The sequence below is a fragment of the Astatotilapia calliptera genome, chromosome 16 (assembly GCF_900246225.1).
Source record: "Astatotilapia calliptera chromosome 16, fAstCal1.2, whole genome shotgun sequence".
Classification (NCBI taxonomy): domain Eukaryota; kingdom Metazoa; phylum Chordata; class Actinopteri; order Cichliformes; family Cichlidae; genus Astatotilapia; species Astatotilapia calliptera.
Window position 1 is genome coordinate 24,606,123 of NC_039317.1, and position 14,644 is coordinate 24,620,766.

At 39.4% G+C, this 14,644-nt stretch overlaps 2 protein-coding genes across 6 annotated transcripts in view; both read left to right on the forward strand.

Annotated features, from left to right (window-relative positions):
- LOC113008222 (ephrin type-A receptor 6-like) overlaps window positions 1-10,818 on the forward strand; it is a 182,384-nt gene extending 171,566 nt beyond the window's left edge. For both annotated transcript variants that reach the window (XM_026145495.1, XM_026145496.1), the window contains 6 exons: window positions 962-1,023; window positions 1,375-1,584; window positions 4,233-4,382; window positions 6,735-6,928; window positions 7,222-7,371; window positions 8,582-10,818. In XM_026145495.1, coding sequence (XP_026001280.1) covers window positions 962-1,023; window positions 1,375-1,584; window positions 4,233-4,382; window positions 6,735-6,928; window positions 7,222-7,371; window positions 8,582-8,756 — 941 coding nt within the window. In that variant the 3' untranslated portion in view covers window positions 8,757-10,818. The remainder of the gene's footprint in view (window positions 1-961; window positions 1,024-1,374; window positions 1,585-4,232; window positions 4,383-6,734; window positions 6,929-7,221; window positions 7,372-8,581) is intronic.
- Window positions 10,819-11,619: 801 nt separating this feature from the next.
- On the forward strand, window positions 11,620-14,595 carry LOC113008151 (ADP-ribosylation factor-like protein 6). 4 transcript variants are annotated; one of them, XM_026145354.1, is made up of 9 exons: window positions 11,620-11,947; window positions 12,161-12,211; window positions 12,312-12,373; window positions 12,486-12,554; window positions 12,651-12,745; window positions 13,117-13,246; window positions 13,699-13,754; window positions 13,866-13,878; window positions 14,155-14,595. In XM_026145354.1, exons 1-9 carry the CDS (start codon window positions 11,825-11,827, stop codon window positions 14,186-14,188), a joined length of 633 nt encoding a protein of 210 aa, XP_026001139.1. In that variant the 5' UTR covers window positions 11,620-11,824; the 3' UTR covers window positions 14,189-14,595. The 4 variants fall into 4 exon arrangements, with proteins under 4 accessions (XP_026001139.1, XP_026001140.1, XP_026001141.1 ...); XM_026145355.1 differs by lacking the exon at window positions 13,866-13,878; XM_026145356.1 differs by lacking the exon at window positions 12,161-12,211.
- The last annotated feature ends 49 nt before the right edge of the window (window positions 14,596-14,644 follow it).

Sequence of the window (14,644 nt, forward strand, 5' to 3'; positions counted from 1 at the left end):
GTAACTCTGTAGGGATCCTCGGTGGGGAAACAAAAACATTTGGAAAGAGAAACTGGGCTTACATTTTTTCTAACTAATATTTCGTGTCATACATGGACTGAATACTGAATACGGTCCCAACTGACCGGCTGGGTATTTTGAAACGGACAGATTTTATCAATTGAGCAGCTTGACTTGATGCATCAATAAACTGCTCATGTTCTGTGAGGTTGTTTTTTTCAAGTTGTTTTCCCTCCTGGATTTCCTGAAATAGTAACTAAATTTAAAATAATTGAAATACTTTGTAATTTTGTCAGCCGCTCTTTATAAGCATAATGCGTTTTCTACATTAATTCAATTATAATGTTTTAGATGATCAGTGGATCATGTAGGATGGCATGAGAGATAGCATGCAATATTCTTCTTTTATCAGAAAATTCATAATTAATCTGTTTAATCTAATTCTTTAACTGCTTTAGACTACTAGCTGTCTTCTCCATAAATAAAAGATCATTCTCATTGTATGTTTAATGCACGCTTCACTTTGAAGTCTGCTTTACAGTCTGGCCGAGTTTAGATGGTTGTTTCAGAACCAAACATAATCAAATTTTATTTCAAAAACATGCAAACTGAACTAATACTACAGACTGAATATACAATTAGTATTTACTGCAAAGAAGGCCATGTTTACCTTATGAATAGCAAGTAGCTATGGTAGGAGCAAGCAGCATACTCAGTTTCTCAGGCAGGACTCCTTCACTTCACTTCTTCGACTTAAGAGGCCAACTGGTGACATTTGGGTGGCTAGATCCAGCCTTTATAAACAGCATGTGCTTTGGACCACAGACATTGTGAGTCTCACTCCATTTCTGCCAAGCTCCTTCGATCTTATCCTCCACCCTACACTGTAAACGGGCCACAATGCCACAGAAATATTCTGAAATAAACACGGTGTATGTGCTGTCTTTGTGTGTTTTTGCAGGCAGGCCTGTTATGATCGTGGTGGAGTACATGGAAAATGGATCACTGGACTCATTTTTGAGAGTAAGTGTTGGAGTGTCGCAGAACTCAGGCATGATTATTTCCTCAGATAGTCTCAAAATCTCTGCTGTACATATTTTTACTGCCTCTGCATGCCTTTGCACTTAAGGCTTTGCGAGATCACTTCTAGTAACATTTGTGACTCATCACTTATATGAATTATGTAATGTATTTACTGTAGCAGACTCTCCTCTCAGTTTGCTGCTCAGCTTAATTCTGAACAAACTAGTTTCTTCTTCTTTTTTGTCAGTAAATTTTCTTTGTCTTGCTCTCTTTATCCATCCTTACCCTCCTTTTTCTGCCTTCTCTTTCTCTGACCCCATACTTTCCTCAATATCCTATTCTTCCTGTTAGCAACATGATGGTCACTTCACCGTCATCCAGTTGGTTGGCATGCTGCGTGGCATCGCTTCGGGCATGAAGTATCTGTCAGATATGGGCTACGTTCACCGAGACCTGGCAGCTCGAAACATTCTGGTCAACAGCAATCTGGTGTGTAAAGTGTCAGACTTCGGCTTGTCCCGAGTCTTGGAGGACGACCCGGAGGCAGCTTACACCACAACGGTACACCTGACACCCTCCAATAACTCAGCCCTCATAAACCAAGCAGCTGCTGCTAATTTATTACAGCTTTTCACAAAGCTGAAATCATTTTGTTCTATGTCACAACTGGGAAAAATGTTACTGTTAGGACCTGCACTGAGGTTGCATCGATCCATTATTTTCCTGGGATTTTAATGTTGAACCATTTTAGGAAACTAAGGCTGTAATGCATAAAAAGCTTCTGTTTTTTTAAGTTGTTTCTCCATCGTTGCATTTTATCGCCTCAAAAATTGCTAGATGTGAAATATTGACAGGTAAAGCCAAGAGAAATCTAAACAAAAGATGAAAAACAAGGAGCAAATTCAGAGGGGATATCACTGAAACATGAAGAGATGAGCAGGCAAAGAAAGTAAGCAGGAAGTGTAATCGATTGCAGAACAGACAGACTGACGACTAACAAGGGAGACGCTGAACAATATATACACATGAGGAGCGAATAGGGATCAGGCACGGGTGGACAATAAGTGCAAAGCAGACAATCATAGAGGCAGGAAAACAAAGGAAACAAAACCAAAGAGGCACATAGAAAGTGATTACCAAAATAAAACAGAGACACTGAAAACACAAGGAGAGACAAAGGAAACACAGGGGATAGTGAGGAAAGGTAATGAGAAGTTAGTGAGGAGATCTGAGCCTCGACAATAGCTACAGCAGCACAGTAATATCCATGATAAAAGTTTACCCTCACTCCAGTCTTATTCACAGCCAGCTGGTGTAAATCTGGCTTTGGTAGCGAATCTCATTAGAAGCAGAGACTGAAAGTTTTAAACCGCAAAAGGCACGGAAGTCCAACCTAGCAGCTGTTCCCTAGCTGTTAGGTTGGACTAGTATGGCAGTATCAAAAAAGAAAAACGGATTTCCAAAGTAGCTTCTACACGTACTCTGAAAACTTTGCATCTCCAGAAACCTAGTATTCAAAAACACATCAATACTGAAGCGAGGAGACGAGAGTCTTGTGGATCTTTTTTCTTTCAGCACCTGTTGCTTCTTATCATTGTTTCACTCAAACAAATCCCCAGATGTCAGTGTGGAAAAGTAAAATGAAAATCAAAAATGAAATATGACACTAAAAGTTTTGAATTTTCAATTAAACGGTTCTATTTACCGTGTATGCTGATGCTATCTGTATAAGAAACCCGATGCATTGCTCCAACTAGATTAGGCTGATTTAATTTAGATTTTCCTGCTTTACCGGCCGAGGCAAGCAAAAGATGGACTAGCCTTAAATTGCAAAAGTGAAACTTTCAGTGCTCATGTGCTAAATCTGTCTGAGCCCACAGTGACCTCCATTTCCTGGTTTGTATTGAGGTTTTTGTGTGAGGGAAATGCTGTGTTTACGGCTCCAAGTTGAACTTTCTGCCTCACAACACTGTGGTTGAAATCCAAAAAAGGGAAGTGAAAGGTGAGGTGAGCTGAAAGGAGAAAGGGGAGAAAAGAGGCAAAAAAAAACAGAATATTTAGCACAGTGACAGCAGCATTATTGAAGACTACTTTTTGTTGTTATATCATACAGGATGAGAGAGTCCAGGCATATTTACCCTACCTATTTGGACAATTGCACATTAAGCACATTCAGTTTGAAATTATGACTCGAATGCAAAAATGTGCAGAGCTAAAAAATCCAGATCTTTAATCTGAAAACAGGAAATGGTCGTACACTTGGAGGCAGTCAGTGAGGGCAAAAAGAACAAGCAGACAAAAGACAAGATCCCAAAACTGCAAAAGGTCATAAATGGAAGAATAACAATGAACACTAAGAAAAAAAACACCCAAAACAAAAGCTAGAAGCACTGAAACCTTTACTGCAAATAATACAAGAGGACTTGGCACTTAGGCACCATATGCCCTGCACTCCCTAATTTATTAATTAGGCGGTGCAATTGATAATTATTCACTTATTAAATTGAAATAAACTCCACCTTGGAAAGTCAGAGCACCCACACCGACCCTGATTCTGCAATCCAAAAGGCAGCAGCACATGTAAACAGCAGTAAAACTGTAGAATTTGTAATCTGTACTGTCACCGCTGTGCATTTGTGAATTACTACATAAGCCATACACAAAGCACCGACCAGGCTATATCTGTGAACGTCCTGCTGTGGCGTTTAAGCACATAAAAGAGGTATGGCATTGTACCTCAGATGTTACCAACCTTAAACCTTTATATTATCGGCTGAACGTCTCCACGCTGCCCGTTTCTGTGATTACTACTGCTTAAATGTGACGTTGCTCTTTTACTCTGACATCAGACTTTCGAGATGAAAGGAACACAGCATATCTCACAAAAAGGGTGTGAAACAGAGAGGACAGATGTACTGGATGCTACAATAAAGTACATCTTACTTTATATTTGTACAAGGAGTCCAAGTTGCATCAAACGCAGTAGAAAAACCTCAGTGGAAGGTACAGCCTGTTTTACACATTATAACTGAAGTTTAGTGACTTTCCAAGTATTTTTAGTCTGAACTAAATGGTTTCAACAGTGGATGTAACTTTGGGGACTTTAATAAACTTGAGGGATGCATTTACTATATGCTGGCATTTTGCTCATATGTGTGCTTGCATTATTTATGTGTGGCTTTGTTTTACCTTTTATTTTTCATGAGCAGGGTGGTAAGATCCCAATTCGATGGACAGCTCCTGAGGCCATCTCATACAGAAAATTCTCCTCGGCCAGTGATGCATGGAGCTACGGCATTGTCATGTGGGAAGTGATGTCTTATGGAGAACGACCATACTGGGAGATGTCCAATCAGGATGTGAGTATTCCTGTCATATGAGGAGAAAAACTATTAAAACTAGCAGGACTTCATGATAAAAATATAGAGCTTGTCTTTTTAATATAATGTACTTCAAGATACATGATGTAAGATTTTCTGAAATTGGATTTTGATGCTGTGAAGCAAATAAATTGCACATTCAGTCTATTACTTCGGCATTTCATTATTTTATTTTAATTTCACTCTTTATCCTGTAAAATTAACTTTACATGTGTAAAAGATAAGCACATTTTACACGAGGTATACCAAGAGAACGTGTAACACCTATTCCGGCATGTGGTATTACAGGTCATGGTTACCTGAACTGGAATTGTAGCTGGAGGCTACTTGCAGAATAAAGATATCTCTACTCTTAAAAATTATATTTTGTGAGGAGTGGAGAGGCCAGACAGTTTTTAAGTAAGTGGTCAGGCCAAAACTGTTATTTTGGGGGTTGTTTCGTTTTGTAATGTTTGTTTCTGTATTTAATCAGTGTTTTCGAGATCGCTGTTGTTTGCTTTTGGAGCAGATGTCACTGTGTACACCATCAGGATTCATATAAAATAATCTTTTTTATACTTTTCAGTTAAATTAAAAATAAAATTTGGAAATACTGCTTGATTTATTGATTTTAATTGTTGCTACATACAGTAGTAATTTGTTGACATAGCTCATAAGTTGGATGCACCATTAAAATGTGTCCATGTGGGACCAACAGCTACTGACTGAATGGCTAACCTGACCTAACAGGTTTCATCATTTGTTGTGAGTGGCAAGAAGCCAAAAGTTGGTCTTGTTTTGTCTCCAACATGATTTTGCACAGCAATAGTAGCAACACACTGTGGTAGCAACTAGAGGATACTTTGCTGCTATTTTCGTCTTTATGGCTGGTGGCAACCAGTGTTAACATGCAATACCACCTGTTTTATTGAAAAAACTTCTAGGTAATTGCTTTCATTTTTAAATGTTCTCATCAATGCAGTATGTCAAGCATATAAAACACCTGTAGAGTGTGATTGGTCTGTACTATTTGCTTTTGAATCACTGTTTCCTTCATGTGTTCTGCTCAGAGTTATATTGATGAGACGTTTTTCTCTCACAAACCTCTCCTTTAACCTCAATCCACAATAATATTGACTTTTCAGATCCTCCGTTCCTGCTTCACTGTGTAAATTTTAAGTTTGTTTTCCATTATATCTCTTAAAGTCGATGCCCTTTCACCTGCTCTATGACTATTTGCTCACATCAAAAACCTACCTCTGAGAGAATCGAGGTTAGGAACAAAGATACTGGTGATATCCACCCAAAGGATAAAAAAGATGAGTAAGAGGGAATGGAAAGAGCAGTAAAGGTCAGAGGTTCAGAGGACTGCGGGCCAATCAAGGGAGAGTTTATAGCTGTGGATTCAGTGCAGCTGAGCAACCCGCTGATCCCTGGGCTGTGGTCAGGGATTGGAAGGACCTTGGTGGAAGCATATCCATCCCTCTCTCCGCTGAGTGTGAAAGCTCGACTGTAATCCCCTCAACCCTTTACAGACAGACTCACACACATACATACACAGACGACCCGGCACACACATTCACTAAGGTCCCCAGGTTTGGGGAGGATTTGTGCTGTTTGGGAATTGCTTAGAAGTGCTTTCTAAGTCAAAAGGCCAGCCAAGCCACAAAAATCTGCCAAAGACTGTCTCATCCTGGTCAGCCACTTACCACTGCTCGCTACAAAGATACTTGTAGATACGCCACTTTCCTTGAGGGGATCTGAGGAGATAACGTATGGATGTTAAGACACACTGTCAGCTGAACTCATGATAATTTGAAGAACAAGTGAAAAGTGACTGATAATGTGGCATAAATACAATAATAACATAACAAAACTCTAAACCAGTATGTGAAAGGAAACAAAACAGAGATCACACTGAAGGTTTAGCCTAAATGTGGCCCAAATCTGCATTTTTTTTTTTGTTTTATGTGCCGCATTTGGCTTTGACTGATGGTGTTGAAGGAGAATGAGTCTGGCTGCCTCTATTCTGCCACAGCGCCACCTTTTATGAGCCAGATGTCAGGTGTGTTCTGGCATTTGTGCCACCTCTAGCCACAAAACACTTGGCGTAATCCATGTCAAGCCAAGCTAATGACTTTTGTGCAACATCTGGCGCACACAGCATTTGCCAGTGTTCTAATTGAGCTGCTGTAAGTAGCCAAGAGGCCAAAACTGGTCTGCTATCTTGGAACGTTGTCATGTGTATAACTGATATAAATCACAAAGAAATCTCTAACTTTTAACCAGACTGGTTTAATGGCAGTCTTCAGCCAGATTTAGACCATTTACCACGTCCAACTCTTTCTCCAGGTGATTCTGTCCATCGAAGAGGGCTATCGGCTCCCTGCACCAATGGGCTGCCCAGTAGCCCTGCACCAGCTAATGCTGCACTGTTGGCAGAAGGAGAGGAATCATCGACCAAAGTTTACAGATATAGTTTCTTTCTTGGATAAACTAATCCGTAACCCAAGCAGCCTGCTGCCGCTGGTAGAGGACATTCAGAGGTACAGTACTGAAAAACTTTTTGTGCCATGAAATGAATTAAAGGAAATGCACTCTGGCTAAAAATGACCAGTGAACCAGTGAATGTGTTTTTCTGTGGGAGTATTCTTACTCCAGGACAGAGTATGAGTTATTTTCCTTGAACACTGACAAACGTTTTCACTCCTACACCTAAAATAAGTGACACACTAAGAACTTTTTGATGCTTTCACTAGTTTTTCAATTTTGAGATGACTGAATATGGACATACTATGACATTAACCTTTATTTCTTTTCTTTTTTCTTTTTGCATTAGTCTACCAGAATCTCCGGGGGAGGAAATGGACTACCCAATGTTCATCTCTGTCGGCGACTGGCTGGACTCCATCAAGATGAGTCAGTACAAGAGCAATTTCATGGCAGCAGGCTACAACACATTGGATTCAGTGGCGAGGATGAGTATTGAGTGAGTAGAACAGCTCAAATATAACCGTTTTTTTAAATGTCACGAAAGCATGTCAAGTTTGCATGTTACAAGAAGTGCAGTTCAGTCTGTGAAGCTGTTCTATAGCTCCCAGAGAAAACTTTGTATAGATAGGTAGAAATCACAAGGATAGGCAATGATGTAAAGTAAGATAATTCTATAGTAATGTAATGTTTTAATGTTACGCTACTTTTCACATTTATTTCACTATATTCTAGACAAATATTGCCTTTTTTTATTCGTCTGTATAAAATATAGGGCAGCGCGGTGGTTAGCACGGTTGCCGCACAGCAAGTAGGTCCTGAGTTCAATTCCACCATCAGGCCAGGGTCTTTCTGTGTGGAGTTTGCATGTTCTCCCTGTGTTTGCGTGGGTTCCCTCCGGGTACTCTGGCTTCCTCCTCCTTAACATCAGAATAAAATCTGTGCACCGGAAGCTATATGGCATCAGTTTCCATGTCTGAGCAATTTCTGTAGTTTAATGTCTCTGTATCATGGTAGTTTTGCCCAAAAATTGAAGCTGTATCCAAATTTCACTGCAGTGTTTCTCTACAGACTGTGGTGGTCTTACTCAGCATGACTACAATTTACTCATTTTCCTTGAAGGTCTTGCAGGCAGCTGGTTGCGTAACTGAAAATGGATTTTAGCCATGACATAAGAACCACTCATCCAAACAACTCCACACTGCACTTACTTCGATGCTCAGCCATGCACTCTCCAAGTTTTAAAGTAGATTGGATGAACACTCATGGAGAAAAGAACAGACACATATGCAGACACATGCTGCTTGCATATTAATGTGCTATTAATATCAAGTCAATCTGATATTAATCTAGCACAGTAACATACACTGACAGCACCCATTTTGTTGTATCATGAATACTTTTATACTTCAGGTTCATTTTGCTAAGTTTTGTGAGTTTTTGAGACCCCTAAATCATTAGTATGACTTAGAGTGGGGTCACATATTCAAACTTATAATCAATTAATTTTTTTAATTATCAGGAAATATATTCATCTCAGTGACTGCAAATGTTGGTCGTTCTTTTGTCTAGTTGTATAATTTAAGATTAAAGCACATCTAATTGGTGACACGTGATCAAATAATTACCTTCAATGAGAAGTCCTAACACAGTTAAAGTGTTTTCTGCATGTGTCCTTGTGTGCTTGTTTTTCCCCTCTCGGCCTAGAGATGTGAGGCGTATTGGTGTGGAGCTGATCGGCCACCAGAGGCGAATCATCAGCAGCATACAGACCCTTCACCTTCAGCTACTGCACGAACACGAGAAGGGTTTCCATGTATAAGGACGCCCTTTATTATAACCTGGGATGGACAGATAGATGGACCAGATGGAAGTGAGGTCTAGACCATGTGACAGACAGTCTACAGCCTGTGCCTGGGTCTTAACCCCTCATACAGGAGGTCATTGGACAGACTACTCCAGCAGACTCTCCCCTGGTCTCATTCACGTTCTACAGTAACAAACTTTTTTTACTATACACCCCTTACACAGTATGCCTGGTTCTTCCAGACTATTTCAGCCTGATAGACTGTTCAGGCTCTCCCAGGCCTTCACTTAGGGGAATGTAATGCCTTGTTGCAACAACAGTACTTTGTGTGTGGCGCAACAATATCTAGAGGTGTAGATTTGCAAATGTAATCTACTGATTCTTTTTCTTTGTATGTTCTTTTTTTTTCTTTCTGCTCTGAGTTATGTGCTCATGTAGCTGCTATCGGGTGTGCAATGGAAACATTTTGTCCTTTGAAAAAAAATATATATATATCCTCAATATTTTTTATTTTGGAGTTTGATATTTTATCATAAAGGTTTATTTGGATTGCTTTAGTTACCCTCTCTCCAGAGAATCTGGTACACTAATACTTGAAGAAAGAAGCGGGAAGTTTATGAATGTTTAAAAGTGTATAGACAAGTAATAATAATTATTATAACCTAATATGAATATATGTGCAGTCCTGTATGTGAAAGCCCTAGTAAATCTGGATCTTATTTAGATATTTGATTTTACAGAAAATTGGTTTGTTTGTTTGTTTTTTAATCAAAAACAGCAATACAGTATTATGCAGTCACCTCAGTATCTCAGAGAAAGATGAAGAATTGTGCAATGAGAGAACTCTTGTTGACATACAAACATGAGGCTCACATAACACCATCCGTCAGTTTTAGTGTCATACCCAAAGCTTGCAAAACTGGATCTGTTGCTTTTAGATGAACCAGTGCGATCAGCCTGTTTTGTTTTGGATTCTTTATTTATTTACTTGGATTGTGAATGTCATACATTGCCTGAAAGTACACGAATCTCCACTGTCTTAATATATGAATGTTCACAGAGCTTAGCTATAGAGGAGAGACGTTTGGTTGGAAACTTAACAGGGACTTATATGATGAAATTCTTCCATGCCGTTATTGTTTTTTTTTTTCTTGCACACACTCACACAGACAGTACTGACAGAGGTTTGCACTTCAGAGACAAAGCTGATCCATGATGTCAGAGAATAGCTCATCTGGGGCGCAAGATCACCAGATGGAGTAATTGTGATGGTGTAAAGATTGTGATATGGGAAAACTGTGTACATAAACATAGCCTAATTTCAAACTGGCAGTAGATGTCATGTTGTTGGATGTTTGCCATTGAGATGAACATTTTCTTCATACTCTTAAGTCAGCTGAGAATATGCAGTGGTGAAGAATAAAAGTACTTAGAGCTGGAGGCAGCAGAAGTAGCTAAAAGCTGGTTAATGGAAATCGGTGTGAAAAACGTCAGTAGTCTTAGTTACGTGAGGTTAGGACAGATGTGTTCGCCAGAGAGGGAGAACCAACATAAACAGCAGCATCATAACTCATCATGTGTCATTGTAACATCGACAGTAACAAACACAAATGCTCAAAAACACACAAACAGACACAGAATGCCTTACAGTCTGCGGACCATGCAAGCCGTTTATAAGTTTCAGTGCAGTCACAGGACCTAGCCATTAGTCTGAATTGTATGAGAATAACCTCCCATCTACAGCTGTGGGTTTTAATAAGAATTGGAGCTCAATGATTAATGTCAAGGGCAAACTGGATACAAAGATCTGTGCCTTTCGGTCACGGCGCAGTCATGCATCCAGGCCTTCAGGAGCAGGAAAGGTGCACGCACAGCACACATTCAAACGCGCACACACACACACACACACGCTTGCAGTCACCGCCGCTCTACAGAATATGGGGAATATCAGATGCTGTTTGTTTAGCATGTTCTACTGCTGAGCAATGTTAGAACGTTCTTTTGTACAAAGTACAAGTATACTTATAATTCTTGTATTTTATTTTTCTATGATTTCCAAAGAGATGTTGTAGATCTTGCACACTGTAAGAGGCAGTTACAGCGAATATTTATTTGCAAATAAACATGAACAGTTCTGGTGGTTGACTGCTCATTTCATTTGGTTCGTTTTCATTCACTATCACTTGAATGAGACGCAGAGCGGCTCGAGGAAAGGAAAATGTCTCTTCGGTCAGACAGGACAGGCTGTCCTCTCAGTGAAGATAACGTGATTTAACAAAGCTCAAGGACTAAGCTCCATCTCTCTAATCTGCATTTAAGTTATTGTCAAATGTATGTGACTTTTCTCTTTAAACTAGGCAATTATCCTGACATTTTACAAGGTACTGATAACCAAAAGATGGAGCTGTTGGACCACTCAGCAGCTTCAAAACTGTTATATGAGAAGATTAAAATATTAACTACTTAGATAATAATAAAAAATAAAGACTACGTGCATAATTTTCAGATTGGGTACGCTATATACTTTCTGCTGAGAGGAGTGCTCATTTCTGAATTGTTCCATTGAATGTTAAATTAATTAAAATTTACATTTCAGGTCTTAGAATATGCTTCTATATGAGATTAATGTGGCCAAATAATGTGAAATTTTAGATATCCTATTTTCTGTATTTTTTTCAACTACAGTATTCTCTAACAGATGGATTTAATTAGATTGTAAAGCATGACAGAGTTCGGCTGCCGTCATTAAGTGAGCAGAGGATGCTGATGATAAACTGCTGTTGTTTGCATGTGTTTTTGCACCTTCAAGGGGGGCCCAGATCTGAGGCGGGTGGGGGCCTCCAGAGCGTTTGAGTAATAAATCAAATGCATCAGGCCGGGGGGCCTGGGAAGCTCCATACTCCTCATGATCAGGTCGCCGGGTGGTTCACCGAGCTTAATTCGTCCTAATAGGATTACCTTGCACAAGCTGGGATGCCCAGGGAGCATCTCAGCTTGCGGCTCTATTCATGGCATGTACTAGGAACATTCACGGCTATGTTTATCATTATTTTTTGCTAGTCTGAACACATTTAATTCCCAGTAATCAGACCATCTATGGGATGATGTGTTGAAAAATTAATTGGCATAGCATCAGCTGAGTGTAATGGGGTTGTTGGATAAACTGACGGGTTGGCTCGGCCTGAAGAAGAAAGAGGTCAACGTTTTGTGTCTTGGACTGGACAACAGCGGCAAAACTACCATCATCAACCAGCTCAAACCACCTAATGTAAGTTCATAACTGAGCTTCAAGAGTGAGGTATTTTGATATCTTTTTTTAAAGTGGAACTGAGAGGCATTTGTGTTTATGGTCCTGTAGGTAGAGAGGCTTTTAAGACGTGTAAATCTTTTCTAAACACCTGCTAATTTGGTAAACACGCTGTACGAAGGCCTGTCACAATCTATATTTCGCTGCAGTCCTTCACTGGTTGCTTGTTTTCAGCATTCGAATCATTTAGGCCCATTGTCAGAAGAGTGGAAACATGTTAGTCAGGTAAAGCCCGTATTACACTTTAATTATGCTATTTTGTTGTTGACATACTTTTGCCGTTACTTGTCTGTTTTTGTGTGTTTGTGCTCGGGGATGAATGCAGACACAGGCACAAGAAATCGTCCCAACAATTGGTTTCAACATCGAAAAGTTCAAGAGTTCAAGGTAGAATGTAATTCCGCAATTTTACAGTATATTTAAAATGACTAATCCAGCAGTTTTTTATGATGTTAAGCTGTCTTTTTCCTCCTTCCTCTCTCCTCCTTTCTGCACGCAGCCTGTCCTTCACAGTCTTTGATATGTCTGGGCAGAGCAGATACAGGAACCTGTGGGAGCATTATTACAAGTAGGGCAAACAAACATGAACAACAAGCCTTTTGCTGGTCAGATATTCAAACTTTCAAAACTGACACTGTACATCTCCTTCTCCTAACTTCTGTAGAGAGAGCCATGCCATCATATTTGTCATTGACAGCAGTGACAAGCTGAGAATGGTTGTTGCTAAAGAGGAGCTAGACACTCTTCTCAACCATGAAGGTACACAATCTTTGTTTTTAGACACATTTTCTACACAATTTAGTTTGTCTGGGTATAAAAACCAAAAGAAACAGTATATAACTGATGCAGATTGTGTGTATAACTTGTTTAAAATGCCTGAATTATGAGGCCAGTTATCTAAACCCTAGTTAAGTAATATTTGCACCATTCATTATAAGCTTGAACTGATACATTTTAGTGGCTTTAATCTAGGTAGCATCAAGTAGAGTGATCATATTTGAAGATATCCTGTCCAACATCTAACACTATCTGTAGTGTAATAAAAACCAAAAAATCCCTCCTAAAAGCTTTTTTTCCCTCTGGCTCTTAGATCACGATAAACTGGTCTTGACATTTTTTCTTCTATGCAGATATCCGCAGCAAAAGGATACCAGTATTATTTTTTGCTAACAAGATAGATCTGCAGGATGCAATGTCTTCTGTCAAGGTCTCACAGATGTTGTGTTTGGAGAACATCAAAGACAAGCCCTGGCACATCTGGTAATTTATCTGCCACCCTGAGTTCACCATGCTGAGAAGTAGCACACAATAAAAACACCTCCAGAGACACTGTTGAGTAATTTGTTACCAAAGTCATTCAGGTGTTTGTAGTCTTCGAGGAAGTGCCCTTACTGAACAGAGCCAAGTCTCGTCACACCCCTATCTACTCCATTGTATTCTCCCCAAGTTTACAGCTTGAAATCTTAAATAAAGATAACGTGTACCGTTTGCTCCCCGGCCACTTCCTGTTTATTTGATTTGTCTATGGTTCATGGGGCACGGCAACATGCCATCAGTGCGTATGTGTGTGTTCCACCTGGTTACTCATTAGACAGATGGTAGAGTGATGGATTAAAAGCTTGACAGCTTTAAATGTCCAGGATCCAAGAAAAGTCATGAGAAAGTGAATGTGTGTCACAAGCAGATTAACTCCTGGACATCTTATTTTTCAGTGCCAGCAATGCTATCAAAGGGGAGGGCCTTCAGGAAGGGCTGGACTGGCTACAAGGTAAACTTAATGATGTCATACTGGGCTGAAAGAGAAAGAGGGTCGGAAAATTTAAATGTCAATACTTTCTGCATCTTGTATTAAGTGCTGTTGTTTTGTTCATACCCTTAGATCAAATTGCACAGTAAGTATAATTATGCTTTATTGTTGTGACGGTGTTATAAAACTGTGATTGTGATTGTAGAATGTATTTCTAATGTATTTAAAACACTCTCTGGGAAGTAAATCCTGCCTAAATCAGACCTTTCCTCGACTATGTGTTGTATTCTATGTCCTGTTTCCATCCATAGTCCTCTGTAAATACCACAATTAGCTGATTTTCTGTTTAATAAAAGTTACTTTTTGTTTCCACACCCCTAGACAAAAAAGCCCAATCACAATTCTGTTTTCCTTTTGTCAGATCACTTGAAAACAATGAACACATGAATGACTGAAATGGCCGTGACTACGGACAAAGGGGACATGGTAACTGGATCTCATTCATCATCTGGAGTATTCATTACACTTGATGTTGTAGGCCTTAAACTTACATGTTAAATAACCTACAAATTCCTGAGCACGCAATAACTCTAAGATCTACTTACCTTTGGGGAAAAAAAGAAAAATATCAAATATATTCTGATTATTTAAAGCACTCCCTGATAGATTTCCTTGTTATATACCATTATGAGTACACTCTGTAAACTAAAAATAATCATTTATACTGTTTCTGTATACAGTACATTTTTTATTTATTGAAGCTGCTTTTTTTATTGACACAATGCTTTCTTAATTACATCCTTTTTTGAAAACGTTGTCAATGCTGAATATTGCACTGTCTAATAAAAGCTTATTTGCTGAGTGTATGCTGTGTTTGTAGCAGACGTGATACATGCCGGAGAAACTGAGAC